At 41.4% G+C, this 22,008-nt stretch overlaps 2 protein-coding genes across 2 annotated transcripts; both read left to right on the top strand.

Moving 5' to 3' along the window:
• The first annotated feature begins 503 nt into the window (after positions 1-503).
• LOC113745104 (interleukin-6 receptor subunit beta) lies at positions 504-11,184 on the top strand. The gene is made up of 7 exons (XM_027276581.1): positions 504-510; positions 4,334-4,528; positions 7,125-7,268; positions 7,390-7,530; positions 7,685-7,781; positions 8,103-8,184; positions 9,544-11,184. Exons 1-7 carry the CDS (start codon positions 504-506, stop codon positions 10,174-10,176), a joined length of 1,299 nt encoding a protein of 432 aa, XP_027132382.1. The 3' UTR covers positions 10,177-11,184.
• A 2,783-nt stretch (positions 11,185-13,967) lies between these two features.
• On the top strand, positions 13,968-21,317 carry purg (purine-rich element binding protein G). Its single transcript, XM_010748925.3, has one exon. It carries the CDS (start codon positions 14,935-14,937, stop codon positions 15,961-15,963), a length of 1,029 nt encoding a protein of 342 aa, XP_010747227.3. The 5' UTR covers positions 13,968-14,934; the 3' UTR covers positions 15,964-21,317.
• Positions 21,318-22,008: the final 691 nt, after the last annotated feature.

Here is a 22,008-nt window from a genome sequence, read left to right as displayed (position 1 = left end):
TCTCTCTCTCACTCAACACCAAACACACACACACACACAACCCCACACACATGCGCAGTAGTGGTAATCGGCGTCAGGCCTGACTGTACTGTAAATGAACCATAACACAGATCCTCCAGGAATTCACGATGTTGCAATTTGCAACTCAACGCACTTCAGTGATCTCTGTGAATTCAGGGGCAGTGTTGCAATGCTTCAACCAATCACCGCAACTTCTGCGCTGTCTGCACGGGGGATTAAAGTCGGGTCAGGGACGGCCGCACGGTGGCGGGAGGATCCCTTCGTGGACCTCTGCCCGGCGCTGGCTGGCACCCGCCGGGCGCATTTCCTCCGAGGTGGTGCGCCGCGACGGCTCTGCGTTGACAGCGCCCGGTCGCTAATTTAGTCATTAAGATACATGCTAATGTTAAAGTAATGTTAACATGCTAATGTTAATTGCTGAGCGCATTGTCTGGTCTGAAATGAATAATGACAGCAGAGCAGCTAGCGTGTTAACAATTATCATGGCCAGTAAGTTTATATACATGCCATGCTAACATGCTATGTTAATGATTATATTAGCCACTAGAATAAATACATGCTCATTGATAACATGCTAATGCTAGCATTCTAATGTTAACTGCTAGCAGTTAATGCTAGCCACTCATTTTCAGTCAGTAGAAGAATACATGTTAATTGCTAGCATGTCAGAGACACAAGCAGCTAGCTCATTAGCGCTAGCTGTAAAGACATGTAAACTGATAACATTAGGAGGCCAATGCTAAAATTAATGCAATGCTAACATACTAATTAAACATTAGCCACTAAAAATTAAAGACATGGTAATTGTTAACAGCTCATGTCAATTGCTGCGCGGGCAGCGCTAGCTGCTCCCACAGCCCACTCGTCACTCTCAAAATTTCTGCGGAATTTTCTAGTTTATTAATTCCTATTCAAAAAGAATAACTCAAACTGAAATGTGATCCCTAAGCGCAGTTACAGGCATTACCTCTGGGATGCCACTGTACCACCACTGCCAGTGAAAACAGACACAGGCCCAACTTTGTCTCTCCATGCACCTTGGAGGTAAATTAAGTTGTGAAAGAACTGTGTCTGTGTGTGTCTCTGTGGACCTCCAAGATTAAGACATCTGTTACCTACATGATCTGTTATTATCAAACCTGTCTTTTGTTTCTTGAGATAACGTGATAATCAACTTGTGACTGAGATAATGGCATTAAAAAGAAGAATTGCAAGCATGGCCTCTCAGTTCACGTTCGTTTCTTTCTTTTGTCATTTAATTCCAATTTTAAATGATTTTTAATCTGTTGTTTGATTGAGGAACACTGGTACAACTTCCTTGTGAAAGCCCATTTTGATTACTGTTTGCACAAACACGTCCAATGTTATCCTGAGCTCAGTTATGCCTGGTCATTGGTGTGTGACTAACTGGGCATATCATTAAGTTAGTTCCTCTTTCTAACACTTATTAGGGTTGTCAAAAATACTGATCTCCGAAAAGTAAAACTCAACAGCGTATCTGATACAATAGTAATTTGCCAATGTATCATACTACAGTGTGCGCGCCTCGACAGGCAGCGTCCGGCAGCCAGACACATTTCTGCTGGACAGTATGGCCATGGGGCTGCAGGAGAAGCCAGAGCAGCCCAGTCTTGTGGAAAATGAAAAGGCAAAAGCCTTGTTTGGAATATTTTGAATACGAGGCAAACGAAGAAGAGAACCGAAAGATCAGGCCCAACTGTGTGCAAACAGTGCTTTAACACGGTGGCAACGAAGTCGAGCTGCACAACTAACTTGGCCAAACATCTGGAGGAGCGACACCCAAGCCTTCATGATGAATTCTGACAGGTTAGTAAAGCTCCCGTTCTTCATTTAACTGAATGTATTAAACTTATTACTGGCCCACCATTACGTTGATTGTTGGTCATTAGCTGTGGCTAGCATGCTACTGCTCAATTAATGTGTTTTTTAATTTGCCATTAGCCGCGGCTTAGCAGCCTTTAGCTGGCTAATGTTACTCAAATGTTTTTCTTACAGTTGCAGAGTGAAGCAGAGAAAACTCGACCTACAACTAAACAGAAGCACAGCAACTCTACCACTTCTGTTGACAGCACCGAAAATTACGAGTCCAAGTAGCAGGAACCTTTTCGGATTATTTAACTAGCATCTGTGGTTTCTTGCTGGAAAGCATGTTCCTGTTGAGATTAAAAAGCGTTTTTTTTGTGTGTTTTTCTGTTAATAAAAATTTTTTTTATGCCTTTAAGTATTTGTAGCATCTTTTTCTGGGTATCGATGTCGAGGTTTGAAATTTTAGTATTGTGACAAAACTACACTGATATTCAGAACAACTTTTGTGTTAATGTTCCCTCTCTGTCCTTGAAGACAGAAGAGGACGGTTTCTCAGAGTGCACAAACGACCTTGTTTCTATGAATGTTAACAACTGACACCTCAGTCCATTTGTAACCGACGTAATCCAAGCCTGAACCAACACTGCCCCCCATGCAGGCAAATGTTGACCAACGAAACGAATCGTGAAAGAGATTACCTTTAATGAAAGTTGCCTGGTGTTGAGAGAGGAGAGAGAGGAGAGGGACTGTGTGTGTGTGTGTGTGTGTGTGTGTGTGTGTGTGTGTTGTGTGGTGTGTGTTGTGGATACAGAAAGGCAGACGCGGGCAGTGGAAGCTGAGCCACACCGTAACCTATTTCTAATTAAAAAAAAGACGAAAACAACATATCCTACTTCTCTCGCATTCGCCAAGAATCGCGATTCATTTTTTCTGTCAACAGATGCGAGTCGTCACGCATTTGTACCGATTTTAATCGTGTCACGATGCATCGTTATCTCCTAGTGGGCTAATGCTATTAACATTAGCAGGTTAACATTAACATGTTAGCAAGATCATGTATTTAATTCTTAGTGGCTAATGTTAATTAACATTAGCATGTTAATTAGCAGGTTAACATTAACATGTTAACCAAGATCATGTATTTAATTTCTAGTGGCTAATGTTAATTAACATTAGCATGTTAACATTAGCATATTAACAAGTAGCATGTATTTGTTATTAGTGGCTAATGCTAATTGCTAGCGTTGACGTGCTGTAATTACCATTTGCATTAATTTTAGCGTTGGCTGCTAATGTTAGCAGTTAGCATGTCTTTACAGCTAGCGCTAATGTGCTAGCTGCTCTGCTGTCTCTGTCGGCCATTTTACACAGACAAGTTAAATGAAGCCAATAACTGCTCAAATGGCCACTGGGCTGCTGCCAACTGTTGTCAGTTGGACGCCAGTTGAAAATCCTGACAGAGAGAGAGGGAAAAATGCTGAGACCACCCCTCGAGAGGAGGGCCTTATGGCCAAACCGTATTTCCAATCATTGAACTGACATAACTGGGGGCATGCGTGCCCTTCCTGTATCGTTTTACATAGTTATTTTGTGTCGATAAAATGAAGACGTGCCCTCAGGAGCAAGAGAGGAGAAACGTTACTCTGCCTTCCTTAAGAAAATTTCCCTTGTTTTTAACATGGGGAGTGAATGAGGCTGAGGAGGGGAGTACTCGATCAGTTAGCCTGTATGGAGCAAAAACTATAAAAGAGACAGCTTCAACAGTGTTATCGCTGCGATCACCTCGAATTTTCCTACATTTAGGGGAATTCATGTCTGTAGTGGGGCATTTGAGGCCACGGTAGTTGAATACGTTTTTTTTTTCACTGATTTTTCTCCCTGCTCCTCACTCTAGCTGATGATGTCATCCACTCTAGCTCAAACATTCCGCCACATACACCCCCATTATAAAACCAGAAATTTGACAAAAACCTGCTCAACTTTGGCCTTGATAGTTTTAAAAACGGTATAAAAGCTGTCGATGAGTGTCGTGAATCCCTGAAGATAAGGGAAGCATACCTCCGTTTTAAAGTTCAAATGCCGTCTTTCGGTGAAAGCATGCCAGAGCAGTTCATTGTTGAAAATGTCTGTTGAAATGTACTTTTTTTCGGGCCTCCCCATTCATTCCCTATGAGAAATTTTTCGCAGTTTTTCCAGAATAAATTCGCGAAAAACACGCGAATCTCTTAGAAAACTAATAGCACTCGATTGGGATCAAGACCACGTTTTGATTATAAATTGTTGGGGTCCTCTCACCGTTGCGGGCCGCATTAATGTTCGAAAAAGGGCGGAAAATGAATAATAATGCCATGAAACACGCAGAGGAACAATAGTCAACTACTCCCAGAGCTTGCTAGCTCTGTGAGTAGTTGACGAGTGTCGTAGGCACTCGTCACTAATTAAACAGAATGATTTGCCATCAAACCTGTAACTGCCACTTTTTGAGCCTACAGGGTGTGTTCTGCTCGAAAGCTATATGTGGGTACACTGTTCTCTAAGCATCTGATTGAACTATTGGTCTCATTGTCACATCTAGGCACCCTTGAGAAGTTTGTTTGCTACAATGTATCTGTGTATCCAGTCTACAATTCTGGATATATTGGCAAGCCTGCAAGTCAAGAAGCCTTTCTGGAGCAAGACGGTAAGCACAGGTGTCTTCACCATAAGCAGCAGTTTTTCACATTTTATTAAGAATGTTATTTCCAACTGTCCTTAACACCAGGGCACTGTGTTTACTCTGTTAGACCACATTCAGAAGCAAACATAGGTTTTTCCATTCATTTAAGGAGGAGGAGCGAGTCAGCCTGAAATGTCTCTGAAACCGAGACTATCCAGGCTAAACTCTGATGCTCCTGTGTGTAGAGTGTCCACATATATACACACAACAGCAGCCTTACTTTTAACAGAGCCCTCTGGCTTCAACAAGTTTCTGATACATGAAAACTCCTATTAATTACAGAGACTGTGGCGGTCCCACAGTTTTGTAATAATATAAAACTATTATTACACTTCTGACTGAGCTATGGTACTCCACTGAAGAGAGAACAAAAACAAATTACATTGGAAAACAGCTCAAAGATGGTTCAGAAAGTTATTATACAGTCCATAGTTCTAGAATATAACACCTGAGTGTTTAGTACGCAACCATAAGACCACGAGCCAACAGCTGCAATGTTCCTCAATTCAAAACAAACTCAAAGTAAGGTGGAGAATGAATTAGAATCACAATGGTGAACTTGTGGATACTTAATTTTTTTCTTAATTTCAATACTTAACATTCCGTTCGAAATAGTTTATTATATAACTGAAATATATAATCCTACACATGGACTGCACAGGGGTCCTAGAGATGACGCAGAAGGACCGTGCATCTCAGATGAATATGGAAATAGTGTGCAGAACCGTGCTGATGTGCCTGTGTCTATGTGAAACAAAGTCAGGTTTTATTTTGAACTTATGCACGCCTGGAAGTCTTTTCCGTGTCAAGTGTGCAACAAATATTGGAGGCACCGCTGGGATGATTAACATGCTCAGTGTGACAAACGAGGATGGAATTGCCTAAACTGATGACCACTGGAGCGCGCAGCGTCAGGGTGTGGCTGCAACACACACGATGGATCTAGAGGAGTTTGCAGAGATGGTATCACAGAGACAGTGGCTTTTGCAACTTGATCAGCTCAAAGAAGTGTGTGGAAGCTAAAATCCCGAGTGGAGAAGTCAATCAGTCCAGGTTTGAGTATTCGTAATATGCTTGAGATAAAGAGTGGCCTTACTTTTCCCCAGTTGAAAGGCATATTAAAGGGACATTTCAAAGAGGACAGTTCTACAGACTTGTGCCACAGACTAATAAACATTACACAAGATAGTTGTGAGTCTCCAGAAAAAATTCCTCTTCAGAGCCATTGAGTTTAAAGGAAAGGCTGTTACTGTTTTAAGAGGTGCAGCTGAAGCCAAGGTTGGGATCCAAGAGCAGTCAGCTGAAGTTGTGAAGCCCAAGAGCCAAAAAGCACCGTCAGTCAAGAGACACAGAGCTCTATAAACAGTCAGACAACTGAGAGAAGAAATGGTTGAAATACGGAAAAGCAGAACAAACTGGCAAGTCAGAACAAGCGTTCAGAGAGGAGGTAAAGTCTGTCAGGAGCAGGCAACAGGTGACCAGTGTGAACACTGTTTCAAATCAGGGTACTTCTCCAGAGGCTGTAGAGGACAAACAAGGCTGGCAGGCAAATCTGATGGCAAGACAGTGACAATTCAAACAGTCACTCCAAAAGTCCACCAAAAATGTTGACTCCAAGCCAACCTGAATCAGACAACAAGGTACATGAGCTTCTGTGTGACAATCAGGCGGCTAGAGGCAGATTTAGAGAAAAGTGTGAAAGCTGAATAGACTGTGGGTTACACCTACGCCAAGCCAAGCTTGGCGATGTTTCTTGGAAGGAGTACCGACATGAGCGCTGTGGGATACAGGCTCACAGGTAACAATCATAAATGAAAACTGGAGAAAGTCCTGACTCCCACACATACAGTTACGGAGCATGGATGAACTTCTAGGAGAAGATGAGACTCTTGTTGGCAAAGCAGCAAATCAGACACCAATACCATTTGTTGGCTGGGTTGAGCTAAAGTCAAATCCAATTTTATTTGTATAGCCCAAAGTCACAAAGTACATTTGCCTCAGAGGGCTTTACAATCTGTACAGGGAGTGACACCCTCTGTCCTTAGACCCTCGGTTCGAGTGAGGAAAAACTTGCCCACAAAAAAACCTTTAACAGGGAAAAAAGGTGGAAGAAACCTCAGGAAGGACCACAGAGGAGGGATCCCTCTCCCAGGATGGACAGATGTGCAATGGATGTCACGTGTACAGAACAAATCAACACAAACATATTGTACAATTACAATGAATGATAAAATGACAATGAATTACAATGAATAATAAAATGATTACAGTAGCAGTGGAACCTGTGATAGAGATAGAGAGACACATGCACAGCAGCAGCAAATCATCAACTAACTATAAACTGTAATGGAGATATGGTAGCAGTAATGACGGTAATAATATATGTAGTGGACATCATGCAGGACCACAGCAGCAGCCATGATCCATGAGAACCTGCTGGACGACAGAGCACAGAAACTCTGGGGAAGAAGTTTAGTTAGTAACATGCATTAATGAGATATGTATAAAGTCAAATAAGCCACAGTTGTAAGCATACATGCTGTTGCCGTTATGATTGCAGTTCCATCAGATGGCCCGACCATTACACTGATTGCTAAAGGATCTAATGATGCAGAGCTGGCGTGGACAGAGATTCCCCTACACAGCCGACGAGGCTTCATCACAAACTACACGATCTTCTATACAAGCGGGACTGAAACACGTGGTATGTACCTGTCACATGGTTGATTTACAGCTTAGTGACTGCCTCAGTGTTTTTTCTGACAGTATACCAACCACCAAGAATTAGGTAATTAATTGCTGTTTTTGGTTTTGTTCATTTGCAGCCATAACAGTGCCAGCTAACGTCACCTCATACACTCTGAGGTCATTGGCCCAGAACACCAAGTATGACACTTGGATCCAAGTTTCAACCATCAAAGGATCAACCAAAGGCATTAATCACACATTCACTACTCTGAAATATGGTGAGTATAACCTCCTACATGACGAGCTGATCCACATATTAGAAAGTGAGACAATAACAGCACACACACAGATATTTGCATCCCTGATCATCTACGGCAAGCTCAGTACATTTGTTGAATTATTGGTAAAATGTTCTCTAAATGTTTCCCCCAGCACCTGGAGAGATCGAGGGCATTGTGGTAGGAGTGAGCCTTGGCTTTCTCTTTATTGTCCTCATGACCATGCTGCTGTGTATCTACAAAAAAGATGTGTACGTTATACCTACACCTACACCTACACACACACACACACACACACACACACACACACACACACACACATGCTGTACATGCCTTTGAGAGATGGAGGGTTCTAAACTGTGGCTCTTTATAATAGCTGTAAATGCGTGGCCACTCACACATGGTCAGTAAATATTCGCCCTTTGTGACTGGACAGTGGTTACAGTTCAAGCAAAAAATGTGTAAACCTCATTGCACAGATGCATTGTGAATGAAAACTTGATTATTATGTTATTATATTGCTGTCTTTAGCTTTGCATACACAGTTTCTAAGTTGATGTCCAACCTTACAGGATCAAGAAGAATTTCTGGCCCCAGATTCCAAACCCTGGAGAGAGCACCATTGGAAACTGGTCTCCTGATTGTCCTCTTAAAGTAAGGACTTGTTTTGCACTGGCACACATGAAGGTGCTAACTTGTACAGCATTAATATATAATGTATCAACATACTTTAACAATAGAACCAGGAAAAGGTTTCCCTGCCTAAAGCACATCTCTTGAGCTCCATGTTGTTTTTTGGCTTCACTCTGATTTTCATTACTGCAGCTGACCCCGTCACACTGTGACTGACCTCACTCTCTACCACTCACTTCATCAGCTGCAGCAATTAAAAAAACGTAGTACCTTGTTCAGGGCACATTCATAGTATTTGTTTTAATAACTTTGTCCAGTTCCTGGTTCATGAGCCTGCTGTTTTTATCTATTTTTAGGCGTACCACTCCTGGGCAGGGTTTAAGCTCTCAGCACAGAGATGATACATTTTTGGTATGATGCATACCATCATTTAGTTTTTGGTAGTTAAGCTACTGAACTCAAGGAGCAACAACAGAATATACTCAATGTCCTTCCAACTAAAACAGTCTACATGCCTGCATTAAATTTGACCTTCATTAAAGTTCTAATGTTCCAAGGTGTTGATTAAACTGGAAGTTCATAGTTAATGGTGTGAATTATGTTGTGTTTATAATGAGAAGTATTTAAATCAATGAATGCAAATTATTTTAAGTCACCAAAGAAGAGCTAGGAATGTTCACCTAAATGAACTGGTGCTGTTTTAGCCTTCTGCATCCATATTTCATGTTACTTGAAAATAGTTTGTCTTCATGGAATGTATCAGGAATAATGACATTTGTAAACAGCAATCTGTCCACACAATCTGCACAGCTTAGACTCAACCTTAAAAAGTGGCTCTTGTTCTTACAAAATCTAGTGTCCTAAATATTTGAAACATGAAGATATGAGATGTGTGTGTAAATGCAGCTAGAAAGCTCCAGGTGGCACCTGCTGCACGGCCCCTCCACAGCCAAGTCGACAATGTAGTGAGGCAGTCTTTCAGGCTGACCACCTGATCAACACCTTCTGAGCTGAGCTCTTCACAGGGCTGTGGGGAAAACTCCAAGAATTTCTGGCTGATTTGAAAGTGTCTTTGGTATTCCCAGAGAAACATGGCCGCTGACAAATGTTTATTATAATCATAAACAGTCTTTTTGTGTCTATTGTCTGTGCCATAAGCAATATCTATGGACGTCAGTGCATCCATTTACTTTGTCAGTACAGCAGTTTGTTGTGTGGTATGAAAGAGAAATAGCATTACTGAAAAGATGAGAAATGGCATTACTGAAAAGATGAGCTGGCATCAAACAGACCGCTGTTCACAGCCGCCCAGTGTCCACACATTTGTAGTGTCTGATTTTACTGATTGTACTTCAACTTTTCTTCTCTCGTCCTCTGCAGGCAGAGACACCAAAGGAAAACTGTCTATCTGGCATCAGTGTGCTTGATGTGGATGTGTGTGATGGAAAGTGTGTGTTTGAGGAGGACAAGGCCAGTCTTCCTCTAAAGAAGGACAAGTATCTGTCTGAGGAGCACAGCAGCGGCATTGGTGGCTCTTCCTGCATGTCTTCACCTCGCCAGAGTGTGTCTGACAGCGATGAGGGCGGGGACATGGCTGACACCACAGCTAGCACTGTTCAGTATTCGTCGGTGGTGGCCTCCAATGGTTACAAGGGTCAGACCCCAAGCTCCCAACCTCAGCAAGCCATTTTTTCACGGTCCGAGTCCACACAGCCTCTTCTGGATTCTGAGGAGAACCCAGACATGCTGCTGCAAGAGGGCAGCAGACAGTCCCAGCGTTTCCCTCGACAAGCCTGTTTTACACACACTGCACGGAACAAAATCAGCACTGACCCTGCAGACTCCAACCAGCTGGAGATGGAGCAGCAGGAGGTGCTGGAGCCTTTGGACTTCTGTCCTTTGGAAGAGGACTCTGAGCAGACAACACCTGCTGACAGTCATTCAGCTGACTGGCTGTCAGAAGCACCAGTCTCCAGCTACATGCCTCAGCTGGGTGGCTACAGGCCACAGTAAGAACACAGACAGGCCGAGAGGTGTTATCTGTGTGAATGGTTCTGTGCCTTTGTTATGTCATATGTTTATTTCAAGCTGTGGCGAAAGCTGTACCGGGGTGTCTTTTGCACTTAACCAAGTATAAGTAATCCAGGATCCTTTGAGGGTATTCAGTAAAGTGCAAGGTGAATTTGAGCTTGTAGCAGTAGCTTGCCAGCTTTGCACTCACAAATTCTGCAGCCATATCTTTATAGTAAATACGCAACACATGTATGTGAACACTTTAAGCTACACAGTCACATGTTGTATAAAATGTCTCCTTAACATGACACAAATATGAACTAAAGTTTCAGGAGCACGAGGCTCAACATGAAGCTTGTGTTTGATTCGTGCTACGGTTTCTGTTTGGGCACTTGCTGTAGTACTCTCTTGTGAAAGAGGTTTACCTTTGCAGATGTTGCAATTAATTACCTTGGCATTGTCTTTTAATGTACATAGAGTATGTTTTTAGCTGAAGTATTTACACTGCACATGAATGTAATCAAGTATCACAAGTTCAGACTCTTCAAGTGTTCAAGTGTACGTGATGCCAGTGCATGTTCAATAAAGTTTACTTTATCTTCCTTTTTAAAGTGTGAACGACAGGAAATGTAAAAAACTCATCCATATGCGAGTCATGTAAAGTTTGAACTAATGTGGCATCATTTAGTTTAAGGGTCAGTCTGATGCTTTATTTGTGAATGTGATGTCTTAAAAGTTCATTTCATTGTCCGCTGTGTTCATACAGTGGCCACTGTTCACCACAGTCTAACGTGTTCTTCTGACAGTGTTTAAACACTATGAATGTTCTGTGCTCCTGTAACCCTCTGATCCAGTCCCTGAGGAGGACGTGGACGGGGGTGCCGTCAGAGATGTTGGACTAATATTGAGTATAGATCACCCATGTAGCCTATATGCGGAACAAACCACACCTGCAGAACCCATTTTATCATCCAAACATCAATAAATGTATTTGCAGGCTGGAATCTCCACTTTAGTCTGATCTATCTTAGGATCATATGCAGAGCCATTTCCCCTCAGAACCTGGCACCTCATTGTTTGACCATACCTGCTGCCTCCAGGTCTTTGTGGAGCTCCATTTGAGTAATCCTTGGGGTCATGCCTAGCCTGACAAGTGTTTTGACTGCTCAGTGTTGTGGAGAATTCTATTCATCAGTGGCTGTGGAGAGGGAGTTCACAGGAGTCCAAGACATCGTATGCTGAAATGTTTATTGAAGCTTGATCAAGTATGAAAAAATGGTCATTAGTCTAACTATATGTAAAATATGTTCACCCTTTGGTCCATCCTTGGTTACTATAGGAACGATCAGAATGGCGCCTGCTTTCCTTAACACCAGAATAAAGCTGCTCTGTACGTCCCCATAACAATCTAAGATATTTAGATATTTCACTGCCCCTACAGTGACCTAAAGACATGCTTGACCCTGTGTGACCCCATGTGTGACATCTAGAGGAGAATTCTATCAGTGAATAATGGCCACAACGGTGCTCATAGAAGTGTTTAGGAGATGAGAATCTGCCTTTAAGAAGGGTCATTGTTGTGTAGCTCAACAGTGTTGTTTGTGAAAGTTTGTTTCCTCTGTCCATCCTGAGCTGTTTAGTAAGAACTGATCATGTTACTTGTGTTCAGAGGTGAGTAACCTTTTTACAAAGACTGGAAGTACTAATGCTATGTTCCAGTCACATGACATTTCTTCAAATGTCCCAGGTGCATGATGCCCAACGTAAACAACAAACATGGCTGACCTTGTGTTCACATAATGGAACTCTCTGCAGTTCTGCCTTGTATCTAAAGTCAGAACAACAAAACAGAACACACAAAGTAACAGACAGCATTACACTTTTGACTTTTTACTTTCAAACTAGGAGATGTATCGAAATATTCCATTAGACGATTACAAATCCTGTAGTGTACCATACAGCCCCTCCCTGTCCTCCTCAGCAAACATGTCAACCCGCCGGTCCATACAACATCTAGTGAAGGGGCTCATATCAAAGTTTTTCTTCTTTTCCACCCAAATCGTTTTAATAGATACAATGACACAAACCCAGACACAAATCACGAGTACCGCTCCTGTGCTGCATGTGGATAATTAATATTTCTCTGTTATCTGTTATAAATTATATCTGTTATATGTGCTTTGAGTTTAAACATTCATTACATACACACGTGGACAAAATTGTTGGTACCCTTCGTTTAATGAAAGAAAAACTCAAAATGGTCACAGAAATAACTTGAATCTGTAAAAAGTAAAAATAAATAAAAATTCTATGAAATTTAACCAATAAAAGTCAGACATTGCTTTTCAACCATGCTTCAACAAAATTATTTAAAAAAATAAACTCATGAAACTGGCCTGGACAAAAATGATGGTACCCCATAAACTTAATATTTTGTTGCACAACCTTTTGACCTTTTGAGGCAATCACTGCAATCAAACGGTTCCTGTAACTGTCAATGAGACTTTTGCACCTCTCAGTAGGTATTTTGGCCCACTCCTCCTGCGCAAACTGCTCCAGTTGTCTCAGGTTTGAAGGGTGCCTTTTCCAGACGGCATGTTTCAGCTCCTTCCACAGATGCTCAATAGGATTAAGATCAGGGCTCATAGAAGGCAACTTTAGAATAGTCCAGTGTTTTGCTCTTAGCCATTCTTGGGTGTTTTTAGCTGTGTGTTTTGGGTCATTGTCCTGTTGCAAGACCCATGACCTGCGACTGAGACCAAGCTTTCTGACACTGGCCAGTACATTTTGCTCAAGACTGCCTTGATAGTCTTGAGATTTTATTGTACCCTGCACAGATTCAAGACACCCTGTGCCAGATGCAGCAAAGCAGCCCCAGAACATAACAGAGCCTCCTCCATGGGCCAGTGTTCTTTTCTTTACATGCTTAATTTTTTCATCTGTAAACTTAGAGTTGATGTGCCTTGCCAAAAAGTTCAATTTTTGTCTCATCTGTCCATAGGACATTCTCCAAGAAGCTGTGTGGCTTGTCAACATGTAGTTTGGCAAATTTCAGTCTGGCTTTTTTATGACTTGTTTTCAACAATGGTGGCCTCCTTGGTCGTCTCCCATCAAGTCTACTTTGGCTCAAACAACGACAGCAGAAACAGCACAGTGACTACCTGTAGTCCTATATATAGGCCCACTGACTGATTACTGCTTGTAGAGACCTGTGATGCTAATTAGTGGACACACCTTGAATTAACATGTCCCTTTGGTCACATTATTTTCAGTCTTTTCTAGGGGTACCATCATTTTTGTCCAGGCCTGTTTCATGAGTTTATTTTTTTAAATAATTCTGTTGAAGCATGGTTAAAAAGCAATGTCTGACTTTCATTGGTTACATTTCATAGAATTTTAATCTATTATTACTTTTTACAGATTCAAGTTATTTCTGTGACCATTGTGAGTTTTTCTTTCATTAAACGAAGGGTACCAACAAGTTTGTCCACATGTGTACATAACATATATGTATACATATGTGTGTGTATAAATATATAAGTATGTACAGTATGTTTAAACTCAAAGCATGTTTACACTACATATCCCATTCACACACATTCATACACTGATGACCAACTGCTCATCAGTTTGAGGAGCTAACCATTCATACACATTCACACACTGATGGCACAGCCTCTGGAGCAATTTAGGGTTCAAATGGTAAATGGACTGTACTTATATATCTCCTTTCTAGTCTTCCGACCACTCAAAGCTCTTTTACAGTACATATCTCATTCACCCGTTCACACACTGATGGTTCAGTAGTTCTTGCCCAAGGACACTTCAACATGCAGACTGGAGAAGCCTAACCGCTGATCATCTGATTAGTGGACGACCTGCTCTACCTCCTGAGCCAATCATCAGACCTGATTTGACTTTACAGTGCACCTCTTCTGATGATGGAGCATTTTCTATCTGTCAGCCCCTGAAATTAAAACTAACTGTTACATACATAATTATACATGAAGTGTTACAGGGCCGTTTTGGTTGTCATTTATCTACAATAACAAAGATTGTTATGGAAGTTAAGAACTTTCTCTCACACACTTGGACTCCTGTGGGCTCTATCTGTATGTAATAGCAGACTTTTTGGATTTATTTATGTGTGTAGTTTATTGAGATCATAAATGCGTGCTCTGCATTGGGAATGTGTTGAATGGAGAAAAAAATGTCAGTGTTGAATAAATGCCCATTTTGATCTTAATTCTAATCAGTTCTAGCAGCTTGTCTTCATTGTTCAGTTCATGTGAGACATCATGATCTCGCTGTATGAGCTCGATGCAGCTGAATGTGCATCCTGTGAGGACTCTGTGTAAATCGTGTCTCTTTAACTGAGGTATTCTCAGGACGGGGAGGGGGGGTGGATGGGTTCATCGGGTTCATGTAGTATTGGACGCCTCCTCCCATTTCAGGTTGGCTGCTTCTTTGGCTCCCTCGGCAAAAGGGGAAGCTGGAAGTCATATAGGTGATGGAAACGGCGTGGAAGTTGTAGTGGAAATGGTTAAATAGTCGAGCTTGACGTTTATCGGGACACAGAAAGTCGATCAGCTGAAGACTCCAAAGTACCTGCCATTTTTAGGTCATTCGAGGCATCTCGCTAACTTGTTTGTAGCTCCAGCCAATTGTATGAATAAGCCTGCTTTATTTGCCTGCCAGTCACCCTGTGGAATGGGGAAATCGCTTTGTCCTGTGCTGTCTAATAGTGGAATATAAATCATGATGGCTGATGGATGTTGCAGAGGGATGGAAAGAGGCAGGGGTAAGATTGCATCAGATTCTTTACCGAGATCCGCATATACTCAGCAATATGTCCAGACCGGATCACAGCAGCAGGGAAATGACATCCAGGAGTTAGCCTCCAAACGCGTCGACATCCAGAAGAAACGCTTCTATCTGGATGTGAAACAGAGTGTCCGCGGACGCTTCCTCAAAATAGCCGAGGTGTGGATCGGAAGAGGCCGTCATGATAACATCAGGAAGAGTAAGCTGACGCTGTCCATGTCGATGGCTCCCGCTCTACGCTACTGCCTGGGAGACTTCATAGATTATTATGCGCGTATCGGACTGCGGGGGGGCCTGGCGCCTCCGCAGCTCGAGGAGCACAGCAACAACGGCCAGGGCCGCGCGCACGACTCCCGCAGGAGAGCGCAGGAGCCGCACACGGTGCTGTCTCCCACCGGCTCTGCGGTGTCCGATGACCATGCCCACCGCGTCCTCAAGAGCGAATTCATCGAGAGGGATAACAGAAAGTACTTTCTGGACCTGAAGGAGAACCAGAGGGGTCGCTTCCTCCGCATACGACAGACCGTCAGTAAAGGACACGGCACTATGGGTTACTACGGCCAGGGCATCGAGCAGACCATCGTGCTGCCCGCACAGGGGCTGATCGAGTTCAGAGACGCGCTGTCACAGCTAATTGAAGACTACGGCGACGAAGAGAGCGACGACCGCGGCCGAGCCGGGTCCAGGAACCACGACGACAACCCCGAACTTCCAGAGGCTGCCTCCTTCCGAGTGGACAACAAGAGGTTTTACTTTGACGTCGGTTCTAACCGGTACGGTATCTTTTTAAAAATTAGCGAAGTGCGGCAGCCGTACAGGAACACCATCACAGTTCCTCTGAAAGCCTGGGCTCGGTTCGGAGAGAATTTCATCAGGTACGAGGAGGAGATGCGACGGATTTTCTCCTGTCACAAAGAGAAGAGGACAGACGCTCGGCAGGACAGTGAGGACCAGGAGGACTGACTTTGGTAGTAGGCTGTCTGTGCTTTTGCATGCTTTCTAGGGATTCTGTTAATTAAGAAAATGTCCAGGCGTGACAGTAACCCTTAAACCTCCCCGTCATGTCCTCCACGTCCCCACAAAACACCGATGTTCAGTTTTTTTGTTGGTTTGTTTTTTGTTTTTTTGGCTCATCTGCTGAGGGCTGTAAACTACAAATTTGAACCTGCCAAGAAATCATTCATTCACAGCCCGATGCTTATCTGTTCAATGAAAAACGTCAGCTGTCCATTTTCAGTCAGTTTCATTCTCAGTGCTACTGTCAGGCAGCCCAAACAGATTTAACCTCCCTGAATCACCACCACCTTAAATTTCAGAGTGCAATGATGTAAAATAGCATTTGTTTCATTCAAAGTGACATTGAAGGTTAACCCTGGTGGTATTAGGAACATGGTGCAGGCCTGGAAACCACTTGAATATTTAGCCTCTAAAGCTCATTGACTTTAGCAAAATCATTCAATGAACTCATGTACAACAGATGAAGTGAAGAGCTCACATGTGGGGGTGCCTTCTGACCACTGAGCCCCGAGCAGGACCTCAATGCTAGACTGTCAACACATGCCAGCTGCACCCACTGCAGAGATAGAAAAAGCAGTCGTGGTACAATAACCGGGTTAGAATGCAAATACAATTATAACACACAATATTAATTCAACAACAATAATAATAATACTGCAGCACACACACACACACACACACACTTGTAGATGTTGCCATGTAGAGGTTAGGACTTCACATTAACAATAACTGATAAAAATGAATGTAGACTTTTCATTCATTTCAATGACAAACTCTTCCTGCAGTGCTGTTGAATGACCAGACCAGGTAGAATCCCCTGCATTGTGTGAAACATAGCAAAGTGCTGATTTGATGCTCATCTTGGCAGCATTGAGATGAAGCGAGAAATTCAACTTGTAGTGCCATAGAGTTCAGAGTACGAGGGGACAGAGTGCTCTGTGGTGGCCTGGTTTTTGATAAGCCCTCAGACCAGACCTTCTCGGTATTTGAGCTTTCATTTCCTGTGGCAGCACACCAACACAGCCACTCTGCTGCTCTGCTGCAGTGGGAAAGTACCAAACCATTTACGAAGTTGCAAAGGAGACTAAATGAATCTGAAACTTACCAACCTGCTTACACATTTCCTTTATCGTCTTATCCAACATGGGCACGCCGTCCACAAACGCAGGGCCATGTTTGTGTTTCATTGAGATGATTCATTGAGCTTCTTTTAGTCTAGATGGCTATATAAATATATGTTTGAAAAGATGTCTCTTCTCATCATCCAACCATTCAGTGGAGACAGAGAAAATAACACTGACAGTGACTGCTGTCTGAAAAGACACACAGATCTCATTCTTCTTCTTCTTGTGTAATGCTATAGTTACATGATTTATACTATATGGCAGTTATAGCTCAGAATAACACTTTGTGTGTTGAGGGAAAGGTATTTTACATGTGTTCTGCTGAACACACAGTAGTCATAACCGTATGCAGCATGTATTCCGTGGCCACACAATGGCACAGTGGTGTTTGACCTAAATTGGCTTTGCACTGAAACTTGGATGAACTTATTTTTCGATTTGCTCAATAATCGTTGCCATTTCTTAACAAGTATCATTTCTTCCTCCCACAACTGTGACAGAGACCTGTTGTTTCCAAACGTTTTGGTGTGACCTCTGAGAACAAAACAGTATGAGTATACGATGTGTGAACAGTTCACCAAAGAGGAATTTCCTTCTCAGACAACTTTATTTGAAGACGATTGTTTTAGTTTAAATTTTCAGTAATAAGCAAAAATTTGAACAGTCTGAAAAAAAACAATATATATTTTTTAGATTTTCTGTCATTAATCATCTTGTAAGCCTTGAGACCAATGTTGCACCCGTTGGGGTCCTGACCTCCAGGTTGTCAATCACTGATGTAGACTGTCCCAACAGCACTTCTATAGTGATGCCTTTAAAAAACTGAGAATTATATTTGATATTACTCCATTACACACCCCTCCGACCTTTATGCACTTATAATGTTTGAAAAATGACATCAAAATGAGTTCCTGCGGTTATACATTACACCAGTAGCTCCAGCATGTGCTGCTTAATGTGTCGGGAAATGATTTGATTTGATTTAGAAATATAAGGTGCTATGAAAATGTGTTAACACATTTTCCGTTTGTCATATAAAGCTGTAGGACAGCTCACATCTATAGATCTGTGTTTCAAACATGACATAAACAGAGAGGTGAAGGTAGAAAACAGTCTTGTTACCTTGATATCAGCATACATCTCATTGGTACACTGGGTAGAGAAATGAGTGGTAGCATAGTTAAGGGCTCAACATCCTGCTCAAACAGGTCTTTAAAGCATCTTTGTACCAGTGTACTTGCTTCTGCGGAACCGTGAATTTGACCTTTCTCTAATATCTGCTAAGGAACTGATGAAGTTGTCTTAAAGTGTTTATGTCTTATGTGTTCTTTTTGGCTGTGAGTCCCTAAAATCCATGAAGTGCTGCTTCTCCATTAGAACTTGAATGGCAGTTTGGCCTACATTGAGCTGTGTATATACCCTATGTGACCTGCATGAAAGAAGAGCTGTCACTCATGACAAAGAGCCCGATTCAGACTTGACTTTAAACGTTGCACAACTACATTTGGTATGCTCTGCTGATTCCAAACCTTGGAGTCAGTACAAGCTGATTTAAGGTCTTCTGTAAGATCAGACTCTGAAGTGGCCAAAGCCAACAACTCACTACCTTTTTTTCATAAAAGTAACAATTAAATATGTATTCCAGTAAATTCTACACGCCTCAAAAATTTAAATTAAAGTATAATCAACTCAAAGACAGAACATTTGAATGCGCAATGCAGTCGATTTATCTGTGCTAATTGGAATATCATTAAATGAAGAGTGATAGCAACTAAAGTAGGCTACATCAGTCAAGTAATACACATGGTGTGGTAAACACAACCAAAGGCCGCTCTATATTTAGTCTAGTTTCAAATACTTTGCTGTTCTACTAATGTAAACATTGTGAAAACTTTAAGAGCAGCACAGCAGTGAGACAATGCACATCACCAAATTTATCACAGATAAAGTGATTAGTGATTAAAGAACATCTGCATCTGCATCTGATCATCAGTATGATCAGATCACACAGGTTTCTTTTAAACTATCATGTAAGAAGTCAGATTGCCTAGCAGTACAGCCGAGATCTCAGACCACAGCACTTCAATGCCTGCTACAGTCTTTATAGACCCGCTTGTCCAGACACTGGCAATGCTCATAGAAAGGGCAGATTTTATAACGTGGCTTACCTAGTACAGTACATGTATGTAAAGACATTTCTTATAGACAATATTTTTAAACGATGAGCATGGAAAACACTTTTATCTGGTGGTGAAAAGTGTATATTGCACAGTTCGAATTTTATATCAGCATGCAATTCTGAGCTGCAGCACCAAGGTTCTAATTGAGCCTTCTTGCACTACTCCATATTAGAAACGAAATGAAACAACTAATTATTAAAGGTAGTGTAAAATTTTATTATAATCTTTAGTCCACTTACTGTCTGAGCAAAAGCAACTTTCAAATCATACACAAGCCTCAGAAGTGTCTGAGTCCGGCTCTTTGTCTCAGTGTAACTCTACAGTGTACTGACTACTGTCGACTATAAGTTTAATGTTGAGATGTAATGAAATGACTGGTCTTGGTGTAGGAGATAAAAAAAAAAAAAATGCAAAAACCGTTCAGAAAAATTTGTGTTAAAAGATCTGTACTGGTGGCAGCCAATTCTTGTGATGCCTTTAGGTGCGTGAAAAGCACAGGACTAGTTGGGTTTTGTGTGTTTGTTGTTTAGTGTAGGGCGTGAACTTTAATGATTCAATAAGTTCTTTTATTTTTTATATAAATGGCTAAAGTTATATAAAGCAGTGTAGGAAGTATAATTCAAAGCACAATTTATTTTAAAAGATGTGGAATTAGAATATAAACTCAGTTCTTTACATTGATTTGATCCAGCATTGATGGTTAGTGAATTTGGCTTGAAAGGCAGAATTTCTCAAAGATGAAATCTTGTCTCAGCCAAGATATTAAAATAAAGACATAGTATTTATTCTCTTGAAAGCTGATTATGAATTCCTAAAAAATATAATGTCATATGTCTTTTGAATTCCAAATATCACTCCAAAAAGCACTTTAAATAAAAGCTGCACTTTTGTTCTGCTGCTTTAGAATCAGTTGATGTAGAGGGACCACTTCTATCCATGCCTTTGATGAAAAGTGACAATCATGGATCCCTGCTTCTAGAATCTGATGAGCTGCAGTTACACACAACTCCCATCATGATCTGTGCCCCTTTCTGTCTGCTTCTCATTGAGGTGATAGTCTGGAGTTGAACAACTTAATGCTAACGCCATATTAAATAATCATTGTCAGATGTACTGAAACATTAGTCTAGTCTCAATGGTTGTTGTGAAATGAGCACAGAATTTGAAATGTAGATTTTATCCTGTGGTCATGAACAATGTGAAGATGGCCTTACTATGAACGGGATTGTTTGGCGGCAGCAAACAACTGTGTGCTGTCTGTCTGATCCATGTCCTGTTATCAGCAAATTAGGTCTCTGTTAACACTAAATGGATTTACAACAGATAATTATGACAGCTATCCATCTGCGGAGTAATGTGAGGAATATTTTTGAATTTTATGCATACGCTGCCGTCCATTTGTTCTGCTTAGTTTGGACTTGATGTGACTTGAGCACAAACAGCACCTTAACTAAAAGCTAGTGTTTTTTCATAGAATTCTTTGGTTTGCAATCAAAATGACTAACTTTTGTATCATACACTATCAAAAATATCTTCATCTTGGTGAAACCAGATTTTTCCCTTTGGAACTACTTTGTGGTTGGGAGCAGACATTTCATGGTATGGCCTTGTGCTCATTTCACAGCATTGCATGAGACCAAGATGAATGAGTTCAGGATGAGAAGAAAAATTATCTCAGTTCTACAGCGTCACTCTAATTTCATACTTTATACTTCTGTATTTTCTGTAGAATCCAAATGATGTACTGGATGGTAGTGGTGGAACCCTCAGAAGAAGTTTCCTTATTGTTGGGGAATATGTTATACTGCAAAGCTAAAACCATTCTGAAGAAAGCGAGTGAGATTTTGTCTCAAACTAATCACCCTGATTTAAAAGAATAACAGATCTGAAATCCAAATTCTAATTTAAATACATAATTATGGTACAAATGCTTTGTCTGTATTTATCACAATGTTAGTCTCATTTGCATAATAAAAATTGGCTATTTAATATTTCATATTTGTTATGCTTTTTGTTCCTCTTAAAGAAGTATACTGATGGGTTTTTTTACCCCATTGCCAACAAATCATGTATCCTACATATTACTGATCCATTTTCCAGCTCTGTTGTTTTGACAGCTCAACATTCAACCCTCAGTTAGACCCAGAACGTGGATGATATCAAAAAGGATCCAGTCAATTTGCTAACTTCTTGCTTTAAAAAAGATTATGTTTAGCAAAAGCAACTCTTAAATATCTCATGTGTAAGTGTTGTACAGCGTGATGGAAGTCATAGTAGTGTTACCATGTAATAGAGTCAGAAAAACAGAAACTCTGCTAAAATAGCAAAAGAGCTATTTGCAATGAAGTGCACAGTCTGAATCTGACAGATTTTACAGACCGCTGAGAAGATAGCTACCAGGAAGTGATATCATGATACATCAACTAAACAAACCCAAGCTGGAGCAGCTCATCTGTCAGCAACATTTCAGGTGTGCTCACCTTCAGTTTAATCTCCAAATAATAAACCAATTTCCCAATAATCACTTCTTTTCAGGAAACTTCCTACATAAATTATTCAGAAATCCTAGACCTGCGTGACAGTGCAGATTTAACTTTGAGTGTAGAACACCCTCACCCTCTGTAGGCTGTAAGAAAGCTATAGATTCCTCCCTGACAGAGAATAGCAGCTGTGGTCACATTGGATTC

The sequence above is a fragment of the Larimichthys crocea genome, unplaced genomic scaffold (assembly GCF_000972845.2).
Source record: "Larimichthys crocea isolate SSNF unplaced genomic scaffold, L_crocea_2.0 scaffold456, whole genome shotgun sequence".
NCBI classification, from domain to species: domain Eukaryota; kingdom Metazoa; phylum Chordata; class Actinopteri; family Sciaenidae; genus Larimichthys; species Larimichthys crocea.
Note: the sequence above shows the minus strand (reverse complement) of the source record. Positions and strands in the feature narration are given on the sequence as shown.

Bases quoted from the DNA above. Each gene is read 5' to 3' on its own strand.
- purg (XM_010748925.3), top strand. From the start codon at position 14,935: ATGATGGCTGATGGATGTTGCAGAGGGATGGAAAGAGGCAGGGGTAAG.
- LOC113745104 (XM_027276581.1), top strand. The intron at 7,269-7,389 runs GTATGTACCTGT...GTTCATTTGCAG, and splicing joins AAGCGGGACTGAAACACGTG to CCATAACAGTGCCAGCTAAC. The intron at 8,185-9,543 runs GTAAGGACTTGT...CGTCCTCTGCAG, and splicing joins CTCCTGATTGTCCTCTTAAA to GCAGAGACACCAAAGGAAAA.